The 16,231-nt window shown below is 41.9% G+C and overlaps 9 protein-coding genes across 9 annotated transcripts; 4 read left to right on the forward strand and 5 right to left on the reverse strand.

Moving 5' to 3' along the window:
* Positions 1-715: 715 nt before the first annotated feature.
* FOA43_001141 (uncharacterized protein) lies at positions 716-3,508 on the forward strand (the record flags this gene model as incomplete). The annotated part of the gene is made up of 1 exon (XM_038921463.1): positions 716-3,508. One exon carries the CDS (start codon positions 716-718, stop codon positions 3,506-3,508), a length of 2,793 nt encoding a protein of 930 aa, XP_038777391.1.
* A 346-nt stretch (positions 3,509-3,854) lies between these two features.
* On the reverse strand, positions 3,855-4,733 carry FOA43_001142 (uncharacterized protein; the record flags this gene model as incomplete). Its single annotated transcript, XM_038921464.1, has 1 exon — positions 3,855-4,733. The coding sequence occupies one exon, from the start codon at positions 4,731-4,733 to the stop codon at positions 3,855-3,857; it is 879 nt and encodes a 292-aa protein (XP_038777392.1).
* A 291-nt stretch (positions 4,734-5,024) lies between these two features.
* On the forward strand, positions 5,025-5,995 carry FOA43_001143 (uncharacterized protein; the record flags this gene model as incomplete). Its single annotated transcript, XM_038921465.1, has 2 exons — positions 5,025-5,029; positions 5,053-5,995. The coding sequence occupies 2 exons, from the start codon at positions 5,025-5,027 to the stop codon at positions 5,993-5,995; spliced, it is 948 nt and encodes a 315-aa protein (XP_038777393.1).
* Positions 5,996-6,011: 16 nt separating this feature from the next.
* FOA43_001144 (uncharacterized protein) lies at positions 6,012-7,079 on the reverse strand (the record flags this gene model as incomplete). Its single annotated transcript, XM_038921466.1, has 1 exon — positions 6,012-7,079. One exon carries the CDS (start codon positions 7,077-7,079, stop codon positions 6,012-6,014), a length of 1,068 nt encoding a protein of 355 aa, XP_038777394.1.
* A 314-nt stretch (positions 7,080-7,393) lies between these two features.
* On the reverse strand, positions 7,394-8,716 carry FOA43_001145 (uncharacterized protein; the record flags this gene model as incomplete). The annotated part of the gene is made up of 1 exon (XM_038921467.1): positions 7,394-8,716. The coding sequence occupies one exon, from the start codon at positions 8,714-8,716 to the stop codon at positions 7,394-7,396; it is 1,323 nt and encodes a 440-aa protein (XP_038777395.1).
* Positions 8,717-8,952: 236 nt separating this feature from the next.
* On the forward strand, positions 8,953-10,697 carry FOA43_001146 (uncharacterized protein; the record flags this gene model as incomplete). The annotated part of the gene is made up of 2 exons (XM_038921468.1): positions 8,953-10,452; positions 10,650-10,697. The coding sequence occupies 2 exons, from the start codon at positions 8,953-8,955 to the stop codon at positions 10,695-10,697; spliced, it is 1,548 nt and encodes a 515-aa protein (XP_038777396.1).
* Positions 10,698-10,809: 112 nt separating this feature from the next.
* On the reverse strand, positions 10,810-11,838 carry FOA43_001147 (uncharacterized protein; the record flags this gene model as incomplete). The annotated part of the gene is made up of 1 exon (XM_038921469.1): positions 10,810-11,838. The coding sequence occupies one exon, from the start codon at positions 11,836-11,838 to the stop codon at positions 10,810-10,812; it is 1,029 nt and encodes a 342-aa protein (XP_038777397.1).
* A 638-nt stretch (positions 11,839-12,476) lies between these two features.
* On the reverse strand, positions 12,477-13,589 carry FOA43_001148 (uncharacterized protein; the record flags this gene model as incomplete). Its single annotated transcript, XM_038921470.1, has 1 exon — positions 12,477-13,589. The coding sequence occupies one exon, from the start codon at positions 13,587-13,589 to the stop codon at positions 12,477-12,479; it is 1,113 nt and encodes a 370-aa protein (XP_038777398.1).
* A 645-nt stretch (positions 13,590-14,234) lies between these two features.
* On the forward strand, positions 14,235-16,211 carry FOA43_001149 (uncharacterized protein; the record flags this gene model as incomplete). The annotated part of the gene is made up of 1 exon (XM_038921471.1): positions 14,235-16,211. The coding sequence occupies one exon, from the start codon at positions 14,235-14,237 to the stop codon at positions 16,209-16,211; it is 1,977 nt and encodes a 658-aa protein (XP_038777399.1).
* Positions 16,212-16,231: the final 20 nt, after the last annotated feature.

Here is a 16,231-nt window from a genome sequence, read left to right on the forward strand (position 1 = left end):
ACGGACAACTTCCTGTTGTCACAGGTAGAAGTCGCATACGCATTTCCCCATATTTTCCTGCCGTTGCGATGAGAGTGCGTTCTGAGAGTTTTTCCGGTCCTTTCCTGAGTTAGATTAAAGGGCCGGGGTCATAATATACAATATATCTTTGGCATGGCCTTGACTACCAGCTTGGGTTCGGAACAAACCTCATAATTTACCTATTCACTTTACAATACTTTTGTTCCATTTCTACATACCTCCTCCATTTCTGCCTACCTCTTCCACGTTAATCCTTCTTCGCCCGTTATTAAATTACCAAACATAACTTTTTTTTTATATTCCCTATTAATTTTTTTCTCTCCTTAACTTCAGAACTTGTTTTTCTTGACTAGATTAATGCCTCTTGACTCCATCTGCTTTTCTTTTCTTTTCTCCAATACTGTTTTATTTTTAAGGGCTCTTACGTCAACATTATCTCCATTATAAGGTTCACAACGGTTCCGTTCGTTCCAGTCGTTTCAGTCTACCTCCCACTTTTGTCCATTTTGTTCCACTAGTTCCATTGGTTAGCATCCTGTGGATCATTCGGTTCGCTTGGCTCACTTGGTTTCTCCACGCATATCTTTGCCTTTTTTTCAGAACCAGACTCTGTTCCAAGACGCATTTCACTACTTCAAGTGTTTGCTAAAACTGGCATAATCTCATTTGTTTTCCACAGTTTATTATACCTTCTATGTCCAAAGAGGTCTTTAACGAGGGGCCCACAACCTCTCAACATGTCGAGTCCGCTGATGATGACTATTTCAAAAAAACAACTTTCAAGTTGAAGAGGACACGTTCCATGGGTCTATTGGATGGTTTCATTAACCAGGCACATTCTACGGATGATGAATCCTCTAGACCTACAACTGAAAACCCTAATAAAATTACTTCCAGAGACTTTGTTTCCGATGCTACTTTGCAGAAGCTTAATCTTATTCCTCCTTCATCTCCCTCCCCATATACAGAAGAGGAACTCAACCATGTGCCCAGCTTTTACACTAAAGTGATGCCTTCCAAGAACAGCACAGATGTGTTCCAACAGGCTCGAAATATTCCCTCTGGGGTCTCTCTAGTACCTAAACATGAGCTCAGGCGCCAAGAAATTCAGCAACAGCAACAGCAGCAACAGCAGGAAAAGCTTCGGCAGCATCACATCGATCTCATGGCTAGCCATGCTCTACATGATGATACAGACGTTGAAGACAGACCTAAACAACATGTCGACTACCTTTCACACAAATGGGGGGCGGAAGATGAAGTGTTAAAATGCTGGCGATACGTCGTGTTGAAAAAGCATGATTTTGCCGATGCTGCCAGACTTGAAAATGCCTCCTGGAGGACCTGGGCTCAAACTAGAAGCCATCTCAAAACTATTTCTCCAGAAGAGCTCAACTGGAGTAAAGATTCAGACGTGACTTGGTTGTATGGACCTGCCTTTCGCGAAGAGGACAAGCCTCTCTCATCAGACCCTTCGCTTTCATATTCATCTCTTCGTCCTCAGCATCATAGATCCTCTTCATACAGCACAGCAAAACATAGTCATTTAATGTCCGAACCTTCTGTATCATCACCTACTGCAGTAACGCACGGCCCAGCTCCTGTTGTCGATGATAATGCCAACGACTCTACTGGAAACGGCGAACATCTCAAGTCAATATTGAAGAAGAAGTCAAACGTTGAAAATTTGATTGGTGACGCCTCTTATAGCAGGCTTCAATCCCTTCTCGAAGAGAGGGAGCACAGGTTTAACGGCAGCCCCATTCTTGAATCGACGTCATCAGGTGCTCTCACTGCATCACCCGCTGTAGTTTCCTTACTTCACAGAGAAACGCCGTCTCCTTTATTATTAGCAGGTCACGCTTCCAACTCCAGGGTCGTCGGCACACCAGCACTTGGCCGTGCATCGAGCAGCGATTCGTCCTCATTGGTTCCTTCTACTCACAGCGGCAGTATAGTTACATCACATACAACAACGCTCCAAAAGTCATCTCTCAAGAAGAAAGATCCCCTTGCAAGTTTTATCAATAAACCTGAGCGTCATATACACTTCAATACACGAGTCGACCAGTGTATAGCTGTTGATGATTCGCCAGCCTTGGAATCGGATACTATGAGTAGCGACAGCGATAGCAGTGAGGATGTTCCTCTCGGACCGGCAGATGAGAATTCAAGCTTTCCTTATTCAGAGGAGTCAGAGCAGACGTTTAACGAGTACTATAGCGGCGATGACTCGTCCTCTCTGGATGAGGATTCTTCTTTTGGAAGCAAGCCTTGCAGTACCGATTCAATTAAGCGTGAAAACTTCGATCATTATGATGATAAAGACGACGGTTTAGTCTTTAAAGCTTCGAGCTTGCCTGCCAGCATGTCTCGTAAGCCTGTACATCACTTATCGTCGGCGCATGCACATTCTTCATCATATACCTCGATTGCACCACTACCGGCTACTGCACTAAAGACTTGTTCTGATGATGAAGATGAAAATGAACGCTCTATGTACACGGTTTCTCACAATACTCGAACCAATAGAGGTTACGAGTATTACTACGATTACAATAGGGTGTATAGCAACGATGCCAACCCTGTGTATTCTGTTGTTACCAACGGTAACGGAGATGTTGAAATGGTGGATGTTCCGCAGAGTTTTCAGATGGAAGATGCACCAATGACGGATACACCTGCAGTTGTCGATGTTCCTGCTTCTATATCCAGCGATTTGCCTCAAGACGTTGATATTGGTGCTGATTACGATCAGCAGTCGCAACCTCTAATGGTTAATACTGGCGACACTTCACTGAAGCCCACTACAGGTATAGATACTGCTGGTCCGTCACCGGGAGTGTCCAAGATCAAGGTTGGATTAAGCGGCTTAAATTTGAATAGTACGGGCTTAAGGGGAAGTACAGGAGTCGGATCCAAACAACAGTTGTTTCAATTGGCCGACCAAGTCCCACAACAGCACAAGCAGCAACATACTAAGCACCAGCATCCTTCCCGAAGAAGTAGCCTGGCATCCCAAAATTCAAGAAAAACGTTTGTGTTTGGTTCAGACAGTGAATCCGATAGTGGTTCAGACTCCAGCTCTTCAAGTTGCTCAAGCTGCAGTTACAGTTCTAGTGTGGGAAGTGATAGCAGCAATACTCATAGACCACAATATTCAGCACCCATAGGAGGGAAAGCTTACAGAGAAGGCCTCGATGTGCAGGCCCCTCAGTCAAATGATTCTGGATCTAGCGACGATGACGACGACGACGAATGCTTCGTATTGAATGCAATGCCAAGGAATAGGTCATTTTCAAGGGGAGCGCCTCTTTCCGTAGGAAACGGTACTACGGTTTCTGGGACCACTAATACTACTGTTCAATCACCAGGCGCTTTCTACGACAAAAAGGAAAATAGTTATGATTCGCTCGCGTCTCTGACAACCGAAGAAGCTCCTCATAGACGCAAGCAGGATGAAAATAGCAGCAATAAGAACTCATAGGCTTTTGGCTTACAGATGCGCTGGCAATACCAATAGCGCTGAAAAGGCAACGCATAGAAGGGTAACGAACGACCGTGTGTCCATTATCTTTCTGTATCATACGGATTAGATGAAAACATCACTTGGTTTGGTTAATGATCTATAGATCTGACGCTTTATGTATATCTCTTGGTCTTTGCTTATCTTCTTTATTCATGGTGTGTGCTCCTACGTTTGTTTGTTTTTATTCTTTTTTCTACCACTTCTCCCACCAAGTTCGAGTCCTTTTGCTTTTCTTTGAGTTTTTTAATGAAGCACAGCTATACATATATACACTTTAAGAAAAATTGATTTGTGCATCAAAATACTACTCATTTTTCTTGTAGTCTCCACTTCTGATCACCGACCAGACTGCATTCAAGCCAAACTTCATTTTCAAAGCGAATAGCATAAGCCATCTAGGCACCAAGTAATATGCCAACCATAATGTAGTTGCACCAGTTCCTAAACGGACAACAACTTTGCCCATACATTTGTTCTCAATAGAATTGACAGCTTTGCTGGCATATAGTGCCGGCTCCATGGGATGATTGTCCGCAGCCATTCGTTGTCTAACAACAAAACTCTTTCTAGTTTCAGGGAAGTTGTAGATGGAGTCTTCAGGCAATGGCCTTTTATCACCAATATTTGTGTTCACACCACCAGTGACGAAGTTGATCACACGAACGTTAAAAGGTTGCATCTCAAAGGCTAGAATGCTGGCATATTGATGGATGGCAGCTTTAGAAGCACCATAAACAGAGCCCCATGGAAAGGGCATGATGCCAGCCAGAGAACCAGTAAAGGCAATTGTTCCTTCAGCTTTGATGAGCATGCGACTGAACTTCCTGGTTAGTCTGATTGGTCCTTCCACGTTGACAGAAAAGCATTGGACGAGAGCATCATCTGGCACATCAATAGCAGGGAAAGTACAGGATGCTCCTGCATTGTTATAGAGCAAGTCCAATTTTCCATCCTCAAGACGCTCCGAGACAAACTTGTAACCCTCCTCTATCGATTCCGTGGAAGACACATCCATCTTGAATATAGCAATACGATCAGGGTACTCTTCGCAGAGGCTCTCCATAGGCTGAAGTCTTCTAGCACATGCAAAAACTTTCCATCCTCGTTTTGCAAGTTCTTTGGCAATGCTGTAGCCAATTCCAGATGAACATCCTGTAACAAGGGCAGATTTTTGGCGACTCATTGCTGTTAAAAGTAAATTAAATGAAAGGAGTTCAGATGATGACCGGTTGTATGGTCGTAAGAAACAAGTGGCCGTGCAGTTGGGGTGATATAAAAAATATATATAGTGTGGCGAAGCATATATATATATTGAGGAGGCTCCTCTATGTTTCCCGAGTTCAGTTTTGGAAACTAAGTGTCTTTCTCTTTATATGAACACAATTCGTAACTATGTCCAACTACACTAAACTAAATACTGATGATGACGATGATATATTCATTGATCCGGATATTGGCTCTGGAGCTGCCATTGATGGAGTTGGTTCTTTTCCAAGTAGTAGTCTTGGTGCTAGTGCTAACGCTGGTGTTGGAGCTGGTGGTACTCCTCCTCCTCCCACTGCGTCAGGGCTCAGCGGCTTCATGAACTTTGCCAACTTTGCCAATCCTCAATCTTACATAGACCCGCTTCTTCAGGATAGCAACGTGGAAGTTCGCGAGCATCAGTTTACTGGGGGTAACACCTTGGATGAATCTGTATTAACTACATTACATAGAGATCTGGTTAGTATAACAGATAAACTACTATCAATTCTCTGGCCGATGAGGTTACGTCAGAAGCTCCAAGTGCTAGAGCGAGTTTCTGGACTGGGATCAAGAACAAGCGGGGATATAGAAGAAGAAGGTGATATTGATTCATCTAGAGACTATTCGAAGGAGACTATTCGCAAGATTCTCGATTGGGACTTGTGGGGACCGTTGGTGATAAATTTGGGATTCAGTTTAGTTATTACGCATTTGCAGACAAGGACATTGGATTCTTCTGAAGACAGATCTAGTAGCATATTTAGTGCTGCCTTTACGCTTATTTGGGCTTCGTTAGCTGTTCTCTCGCTCAATATCCAACTTGTTTGGCCGGTGAAACAGCAAACAGAATCCGGTGGTACAACGTCTGGAGTCATTGGCCTTTCCTTTTTTCAGTGTATCAGTATATTGTCCTACACTCTTTTCCCTGTTATGCTGGGCGGTGTCATCTGTATATTCATTCATTTGAAATTCATTAGAATCATCATTAACACAGTGATGCTTTCCTGGTCGCTACTTTGCTCGTGGTTGATTTTGGCTATAATCAGCAACTGCAGGATACCGGGAGCTACATCCGAGCTCATTTACAATAGTATGACGGAGCGCGATCAGGGAACCGCAGGAGATAAGCGGATATTCCTTATGATCTATCCAATCTTGTTGGTTTACGGGCTATTTTCATGGTTATGCGTCATTTTGTAAGTAAACAATATATCTTTTATACGTAAAGCTTTACCACGCTGTAAACGCTATGCTGCACTTCCCCTCCGAATCTATCTACCAGGCTATCATTACTGAGTTTACCTATTCTTTCAAAGCCTCTCATTTTGTTTGTCATATGTTGAATCTCTTTGAATAAGGGCTTGTTCTTTACCATTGCATACTTCAAAATTTTTGATGATGATGATGCAGACTTCGAACTGATCTTGTATGTACCAGCACGGAGTACTATCGATATGAATTCAAGGTATTCAGCTATTCCTTGGCACATTCCACTTGCTTCTAACGGTGCGTTTCGTGATAAGTTCAACGAGGCTGCTCTAATATGGAATCTTAATGGATCGTTCTCAATCTCTTGACATGTATTGAACAACTCCTCTGCATGCAATTTGGGTGGAAATGCCACCAATTTGCCAAAAACAGACTCTGATATCAGTATTAATGATCTCTTCACTAAGCCATATTTAGATGTGCCTGCAGGGTATCTCTCCTTGAGACTTTCCGTAATCCAGTCCTCCATTTGAGGGAATGTTTTGAACCGGAACTTTAAAGTCTCATCAATGTCCAAATCCTGCAGGCCAAGACAGTAGAGAACTCCCTTAATCGAGCACCAGTGGCAGAACGCACGCAAAGCGTTATAAACATCAGGCGAGCTGAGAGACGTCTCATCTTCACCACAAATTTTCATCACCAACTCTTTTAATACATGCCCTTCCAATACTGGCGATGCTAGATGGTGATCGGTATGGTAAAAATTAATCTTGACACCGGCTAGAAGACTGCACCCCATTTTAACATAGTAAATCCTGCGACTCTTAGAAACATTTGAGATGTATTTCAGTGCATCTGCCTCATAATCGAACAGATTATAGTGGCACTCGTCCACCGTCGTGATCTTGGTGTCCGGCTCGTACCATTTATTCAACTCGATCTCTCGAGATGTGAATATAATCGCAAGACATAAATCCCTATACCGAGAAAGCACATTACCTTGGTCTTTCAAAATGCAGTAGCTAGAATATATTGAATAGCTCTTCCGAAATTCATAGTAGTCCTTACCAACCATTAGGTATTTGTTCTCACTTTGAACCCTCCTAGAACTTCCATCATTAGTCTGTCTGTATTTTTTTCCATTTCGACTGTACTCGTTGATACTACATCTACCCTTTGCCTCAGACTCCTCTAAAATGGAGTCACAAATATCTACCAAATTTAGCGAGATTTCTTCCAACATGCTGCTATTTCATCGATGGGTTAGACCTCTCTCAAACCAAACAACTAAATCCTTAACTAAAATTTTCACTTTAACGCGAAAGCTTAACTGCTCAAGAGGCTGCTGCCCGAACCTTAATATGATTATTTTAGTAGTATAAATGTACATTAAGCCTTAACGTCTTCAGATTCTCCAAGCTTCTTTTCATTCTCCTCGGAATCATTCTTTATAGATTTCTCTTCCTCATCGTCATCGGCTCCAAACTCCATTGGATCATAATTACTCCTAAGCATATCTCTATCATCAATTTCATTTCTTGTTGGCTCTCTAAGAGATAAGTAAATCTGATCGTATGACAGTTCTTTCACTCTCTGCTCAAGATATGGATCTATTCTGCATTTTCTCAACTCCAACTTACCCTCTAAAGGCAAATATAATGCTGTATTAGTCTTCTCATCAAAGGTAACAGTAAGATGACGGAGATCTTCCTTACTATCACTAAAAGACCGGATATGTCCATCATAGTCTCTGATTTTTGTATATGTGTAGGCAGTGCCATTCTCCACAGGGTCAGTAGCTTTCTCCTCGGTAATTGGCGCATTCTCCGTTTGGTCCTCAAACTTATTCTTGATCTCTTTTGCACTTTCTTCATTGGTAGTGTAGAATGACACTAGAGTAGTCTGTGGGTTTAACCTAATCTCCCTCATCATCGAAGTCAACAATCTAGGATCATTTTCCAATTTGATATCGTCTTTTTTCTTGTTTTTACCCTTTGTAATCGACGCAGAGCTGACAAATTTGATGTCAAAGAACTTCTGATCAAACATCGATGTATCTGGTAATAGATTCCATACTCTCTTAGCCTTCAAATGTTTCTTAACAGGATGTCTTAACTTACTAACCTCATCCTCATCTAATCTCGTATTAAACATTGATTCCACAGCCCGTAACTGCTCCTTTGGATCCAATTCTTCCTCCTTTTTAAAGTGCAACTTCTTTTGGAGCGCAGTCTTTGCGGCAGTCGCAGCGTTCATTGTACCTGCAAAATATCTGGCTGGAAGTTGCGTCTTATCTGCCGCAATATACTGAGTTCTACGAAGAAACGACACCGCTTCTCCCTTAACAGTTGTGCTTCTAGAAGGATCAGCTAATAGCAACTGATCACTGGGATGAAGGTTCGAGCCATTACCATACTCAGAAGTTAGGGCTCCCAACGGCTCGAGATTATCCTTCTCAATGCAATCAGGAATCTTTAGCAAGTTCACACTCATTCCCAAATCGTCGTTCAAAGTAACAAGATTCCGAAAATTCTCCTTTCTGAAAAACGAGGACAGATAGGAAGAGGAGTCCAAAGCCTTTGGATCTTTCACATCTGAATAATCAAGCATCTTTGGTGGACATGGTGGAGGAGGAAGGTCGTTATTGTACCTTACTTTAGCCACAAAATCCTGACGAGAAGAAGAAGAAGAGTGAGAATTCGATTTCGACATGTTTGCAACAATACAAAAACAGGAAACTGAAAGACAGACGAAGAAGGACAGATGATTATTTTCATTGAAGTCATTGTCTCAGATTGTCACTTCTCGACTTCAATACAAAATTTTAAACGACCAAAACTAAGGTCGATCGACTGAAGTATTATTACTACATCGCAATTGATTTGATTCTATCTTAGACGTTATCCACTCTTGAGCTGTTTCTCTTTTCACTCACTAACTGGCATGAAATGATAAATAGAGGCACCGCACTGGGAATGGGACCGTTAGCAGGTGTCAAGTTTTGCAGTACTTCCATTCCATCTACAATTAAGAAAGAAATGAAGGATGATATAGCGTCAATGGGAGGTATCTTTCTTGATGATTTGATGGCTGATGTCAACGTTCTTATAGTAGGAGATTATGATACTGAGAAGTATAAGTTTTGCGCTAAAAGAAGAGCGGATATTAAATTTGTGAAGGCAGATGCCATTACTACCATATACAATGAATGGCATGAGGGTAAAGAAGTTGATTCATCCATTATAAACGATCATCTCTGTTCCGCCTTCGATGGTTTATCCATATGTCTGTCTCGATTATCCAACGCCGAGGGTGAAATTTACAATAGGAATTATATATCGACTGTCATTAAGGAATTTGATGGTACACCTACGGAATCTTTATTGATGTCTACTTCATTCGTGGTAACAACCGAATGCAAAGGAAAAAGATACGAAAAGGCCATTGAATGGGGAATCCCCGTCGTTCATCCAAAATGGGTTCTTGACTGTGCCACTAGAGGTGCTGTTTTAGAGTACAAATACTATGATATCGCTGAATTAGCCGAGAAAGAGACAGGCAAGGACTCCTGTTTAATATGGGACAAACTCCCTAACCGCTCCTCTGGCGATGTCGACCTGTACAGTACATCAAACCAAATTTACCAAAAAAGTTGCGGAATTTGCACTAGAGTAAACAAGCGGAAGAGGCTGGCGGACGAGTTGTTCTCTGGTTTAAGCTTTCTTGCGTACGGGTTTGCCGAGTCTCAAATGCAGAAGTTGAACAAGGTCATTATGGAGAAGGGAGGAGATATTGTCGAAGAATACGAGTCTTCTGTGACACATCTACTGATACCATCGACAATGCCATTCCGATCTGTGCCTGTAAGACTCAAGGAGCTAATAGACTCAAAAGACTTAGCAGTTGTAAACGAGTGGTTCCTAGATAGATGCTTATTTTACAAACAGCTCAAATTTGACAGCTGGTCAGTGCCCCGGAATTTTTGCAATTTAGACTTTAAGCTGAAAATCAGTGTATCAGGGTTTTATGGCGTCGAGCTACTACACGTTACAAAGCTAATTAGCCTGCTTGGATGCCAGCTGATGGAAAGCTTTCAAAAAGAGTGCGATCTTCTGGTTGTCAATCTCTCCACTATTGGTCTCACCAAATCTTCGTCACCTAAATTGTTCAAATATAAATACTCTGACATTCTCTCTTCAAGACCGGCAGCCAATATTTCCAATGATTCTACAAAGCAGAAAATTAATGCCGCTAAGAAATGGGGTATTCCGGTAATCTCCCTTGCATATCTCTGGCAGATGTCTGAAGAGGGTATTCTACCGAATCTATTGGATTACCAATGGTGCATCTTTGGTCCTAGAAGCTCCATGCCTGCGCACAATTTTATGGAGTACGCCAGGGGAATTACTAAGGGTACTTTCCAAACTCAGAAATCTACCGAGGATTCAGTATCGAATCATACTCGTCAATCATCTCCAATGTCACCACATAATTCACCACAGCATAGTCTTCCAGTAGACATATCGTCGCGTTTACCTTCTCCAAGGAAGCCTCAAAACAAAAAATGGCCTCGATTGGTTGGCACAGCTTCTCGGTCACAGCTCAAGTTATCTTCGAAACTACCCAAATTCTCATCTAATAATAGCGTGTTGAGTTCTCGAACGAAGAAAAGGGGAGAGATCATGGACGATGAAGACCGTGAATTGCCTGAAATAAGTTACGAGCCTCCGGCAATCGAAGTCTCCGATAGAAGAAGACGCACTAAAAGAAGACATTACTAGGTAAATTATTTTAATAAAAATGTACTACTCATCCATTCGAGATGGAGACTGTTCTCTCTCTCTGTCTTCCTCCTTTCTCTTAAAGAAATCTGGAAACAAGTCATCCTGATCTGCTTTTTCTCTTCGATACTCGCCATCGTCTCTGGATGATCTGTATCTATCATCGCCATACCTTCTGAATCTTTCTCTTCCCCTACCCCGCCCTCTATTTCTTCGTCTCACTCCTATTTCATGCCTCGAGTCTCTAATGCCCGATAATATACCATGTCCCTCCTCATCTCTAGTCAGAAGCTCGGGCTCAGGCTCTTCACCTGTGATTAAGTCCTTACTATAATCATGATAACCAAATCTTTTACCATGCATTCTATCCTTGGCAACAGGCAATCTCTCAGCTTTGTCCGGCTGACCGTGCATTAAGTAATATCTGGAGTAGATTCTAGCATTCTTCACCTTTCTGTCCCCGTAAAAACTCTGTCGAACAGTCAGCCTGAAGTCATCCGGCTGTGGTGCCGCTAATACAAATCCAGTATCGGCGGTCTCATTAGATTCTTTATCGTCCTTCTCTTTTTGGAATGGTTTGGCAGACCTCTCGTCTGTGGGAGTAAGACTATCCAAATCAACCGAATCGTCCGTTAGACGCTTAAGAGCCTCCTGAGCTCCCTCAGGGGCTTGTTCTCCAGAGATAAAAACTATATTGATCGATTCGTCGTTCACCCACTCCAATTTGTAGTTAAACATGGCAAATAGATCTCTATTTGCAAAACTGTATCCCGGTTTTACATATGCATCCACATAGTACTTAATAGCACGTGTATCTAATGATTCAACCCCCCTTAGAAGCAATGCATTTGGACGAGGCTCTGTAGGGTCATCATGGATCACTTCAGCGCTATCATCGATTTCTTCAGTGGTGATATTCTCACTTTGCTCCTGCTGTTGTTGGACACCTTCACTAGTTTCATAGTTTCCCTGTCCCATCTCACTTAAATGTGGCGGAAGAGAGGATGAAGGTTCCCCCACCTCCATATGTTGTTCTGATGGTGCTTGTTCCATCGTACGTTTATCTATCAGAACCAGCAAGTAACCAAATGGATAAGTACAGCGCAGGAGCTTATTTAATGTTTCACTGGTCCTCTGTTCGCTCTTCCAGCTTAGAGCACAGAAATTTTTCAGGGGTTTTATATATCCTCAAAGTTTATCCACCATGCAATGTATAGCGATCTTATAGAATTCACCTTCTTAGCATGTCGTTTCAACCCATCAACCCGAAGCCGTTTCTTCAATCATTACTTCATAAAAATGTGGTGGTGAAGTTGAAGTTTAATGATATTGAGTATCACGGGAAACTTACGTCAATAGATAACTATATGAACTTACTTCTGGATAAAGACGTCAGAGAGGTTAATACCAGAACCAAGGAATCAAGCGAACTAGGAGATCAGCTTTTCATACGATGCAACAACGTTTTATGGGTAGGAGAAGATGAAGATATAGATAAAGTGGCAAAAGCTAAGGAGTGATATCTGAAGGTAATTTGCTTAAAGAATAGAGACATTTAAGAGGCAGATACATAAGTAGGTAAATAAATAAATACGTCAACAACCACACTTCGGACAGATATTGTATATGAATGATGCCTTTGTGTGCTTGTATCAGAAAAGAGTATGTAACGAATCTAATCGTAGGCCTTGTTACAACTCATCAGCAAGAGGAACGGAGTCTATGTCTCCAACGACAACTAGGTTAAACTTTGGGATTTTCACAGAAGTTTTAGCAGACTCTAAACCCTTGACGGATTCACCGGCAGCACCGGCGAGGTATGCAGCCAAAGGTCTGTACTTTGCCAATGAAGAACCAGAAGCTTTTTCAAGAGCGGCTGTGGCCTTCTTTAGCAAGTCAGAGACTTCAGAGACATCCCAAGAAGCGATAGAAACGGAAAATAGACCAGACTCTTCGTATGGAACTACCGTAGCCTTGACAGTGGCACCAAAGGAATCTGGAAGAGCAGAGTAGACAGCGGCAGCAACCAATTGGTAGGTAGAAACGTCTGATGAAGCCACTGGGATACCAACAATAGCGACTGTTTCGCCAGATTGTCTGATTCTAGACTCGACACCGGAGTAAGTCTTCTGGGAAGCTTTGGAAACGGTCTGGTTTTTTGGAGCAGAAGGTAATTTAGAGAACGGAGACTCCTTGAGGAACTTGGTCAAATCCTCCTGAACAACGTTGTCAGCAATGATCTCAATCTTGTCAGATGTGAAAAGACTTTTAGCAAAAGAACTAATATCGTGGGAAGAGAAGGATTTGGTACCATCGTAGTATAGAGGTTGACCTAGACCTCTTCTGTAAGAGATAGCGTGCAATTCCTCAAGAGCTTTGAAAGAGGGATCACCTTCAGCCTTTTCAGCAACGTGCGTAGCGAAGGGAACAGTCAATTCGTCAAATTCGTGAGGCTTAAAAGAAGTCTCTGCAAGAACACTACCCAAAGCATTAACAAAGAAGGGTAAATCTTCCTTTAAAAAGGAGGCCTCTAAAACGAGAGCGTCTCTGGTCACAGAAGACTTATAAGAACCACCCAACAATTCAGACTCTCTTTTGAGTCTCAAGGCGGATTTCGAAGTGGTATTCAAAAACGCAGAGGAAGCTAGTAAATGCGCAAGACCAGAAGGAGCATCCTTGGCACCGGCACCTTTAACTAAGACCTTCAAGGAAGAGACAGTCGAGGCAGTAGGTGGAACAGAGGTGATTTTGAGAGCTCTTGGTAGAGACGTGGAAAAGGATCTAGCACCGATCTTCGAGAACATCTTGAATGAATACTCTGACAAATGTAATACGTAATCGAGCCGACGAGTAAACAATAGACAACCTACAAAAAAGACCTCTCTCTATTGATCTTGTTTTTTTCTCTGCACTCTATTTTAGCTAATTCTCGGTTCTTCAGTTATTTTATTTTTTATCACTTCACATCCAGATTCATTGCTTAATTATGTAGCGGGAAAAATTTTCAATACGACTGGTATGGAGAAGGAGGAAGAGGCATTGATCTACAATATCACCACTATATGATTCAGATATCCAGAGAACTAAGTAATTTGCTTCAAGTAGCACCGACATTCTAACCTCCCTTGCTTTTACCTTCATCTCATTTCTCTCACCGAGGCCTCTCGTGGAAGGACTCTTATTTTCAATTCTTTTTATTGGCTGAAAATCGATTGCATCAAGCGGTGTACTGATGCAAAACGACGTCAGCCAAAAGACCTCAACCAGAAGACTTTTTGCTTGTCTGGTGCACGGATGCATACCGTAGAAATTTTCTTTATTCACCCTTAACTGTTCAATCTTACTCTTGTTCTTGTTCTTGTTCTTGTTCTTGTTCTTGTTCTTGTTCTTGTTCTTGTTTTTGTTCTTGTTCTTCTTCTGTATCTACCACTCCACCCAGCGAGCTCGCAATGACTCGCCCTAATATCCTCAGTGATAATGAGATTCCGGATTCTTTGCCTCCTTTCACAAAAACACAATCCCCAAAATCCTTTCTATACACAAAGATCCTAAAGAACTACGTGGGAGAACAGGGAGCCTACGTCTATGCTTTGTTAGCTACAAACGAACGTCTCGCCTTTAAGAGACTATTGCAACTTTCCAGGCTAAAGTCATCTCGTCTAAAAAAGATCCTTGTGTCTTTAATTCAACTCAACTGTGTTGTTCATTATTCCAAATCTGGTCGTTCGGACTCTAATTCAAAGAGCCAAATGGATAATTTTTATTACTACCCGAATGAAGAAGGATGCTTCAAGTTCCTCTATGCTGATGACATAATCAGATGTATCAGAAAGGAATATGAGGATGAAATGCCTGCTACCATTGTTCAGAATGTGCTATCCATGGGTCATCTTACAGTTAGAGCGTTTTTCCAGCATGCTAAAACTGATAAAGATCGTTGTCTCAGAATCCAGAAAGCTTTCAAGCGCCTAGTGGATGACAATTGGTTGTCACCTATTGGTAAGAACTCTTTTCTAAATGTGTTTGATCTCTTCGACAAAACATTCAAGAAGGTTGCCGCTGAATATAATAGGGAGAATCCCGAATCTAAGACCATCTCTCAGACTAAGAGAATGCATATGATCAAGAGTATTACCGGTGATAATTTCCTACAACTGTTGCAGGAAGAGCATCTTCATGCTGAACTTCATCATAGTTCTCTGAAATCTTTAATGGGTAATGAAGCAGATGACGATGCCGATGAAATTGGAATTTCCGACATGATTAATACCGATCTACCGCTCACTTTCAGTTTCGAACGCTATCTAAAAAGAGTTAGATCTATTCATTTGGCAAGTGAGGCTCGGCATAGGATTGGAGAGATTTCTTCTGGAGTATATGCTCTAGCTTTGAATCATGTTGAACTTAGATCACCAAGTGTGCGCTCCAGAGAGGCCAAACTGCAGCGATTACTTGCAAATGTTGGCCAAACGACTGTGGGATTAGATCCGCACGCCGATTTGGAAACCAAAAACAAACTCAGCTTGAAAGATCAGTCTACTGGGTTGGTTATTAGAGTGCCTGACGTTTATAGACAGTTGAAATCGAACGGAAAGAAGTTTGGTATTACTGAGTCAGATTTGATCAAAACAATCTACGACCCCGCCGATTCAGATGACATAGGTAGCAAGAGACCTATGAATGCTTTGGATTCTGATGTTCCTCCGAAGAAAGCGAAGTTGGAAGTTACGGAATCAGAGGAAAATGATGACATCGAATTTGAATCGACTACCACTACTGACTCCAATAATGAAGTGTTGACTCTTATTTTACAGCACCTTAAACTACTAACGACAGATGATAATATTCCATTTTTAAGGGAAACATCTCCAGGAGTTTTTTACATTCCCTTCACTGAACTTGTCCCAGAGTATACCAAGCACACTTTTAAGCAGTATATCAAGCACATCATGGATCCAGCGTGCCTTCGTATATACAACTATATTGAGGAGCGACACTTGACAGATGAAAAAATGCTGGCAAAGCATATCCTCATCAAAGAGAGTGATATAAGAACGCACCTGAATAAGATGCAAAAGCTCAGGCTGGTCGAAGTGCAAGAAATTCCCAAGACGCAAGATCGTTCTGCTATAAGAGCAAACTTTGCCTTTAGAGTTAAGTACAGAAATGGCCTCGAGGTTTTCAAAAACTCTCTCATCTTTAACATGGGTGAAGTGTTAGACAGCCTAGACGATATTCGTATGGATAATAAAATCCTACTTGATAAGGTCAGCAGAGCTGATGTTAAGGGAAAGGAGCAGGAGTTGTTATTGACTAGTGAATTGGTCCAGTTGCAGAAATTCTATGAGTTTGAAAGACAGGCCCTCGCCAAGTTTTGTAGATTGCGTTCTTCACTTGACGTATTTGAGTTCATGAGTGAACTTTAAGTGTAATATAATAATAGATA

This window comes from Brettanomyces nanus, chromosome 1, assembly GCF_011074865.1.
Source record: "Brettanomyces nanus chromosome 1, complete sequence".
NCBI classification, from domain to species: Eukaryota; Fungi; Ascomycota; class Pichiomycetes; order Pichiales; family Pichiaceae; genus Brettanomyces; species Brettanomyces nanus.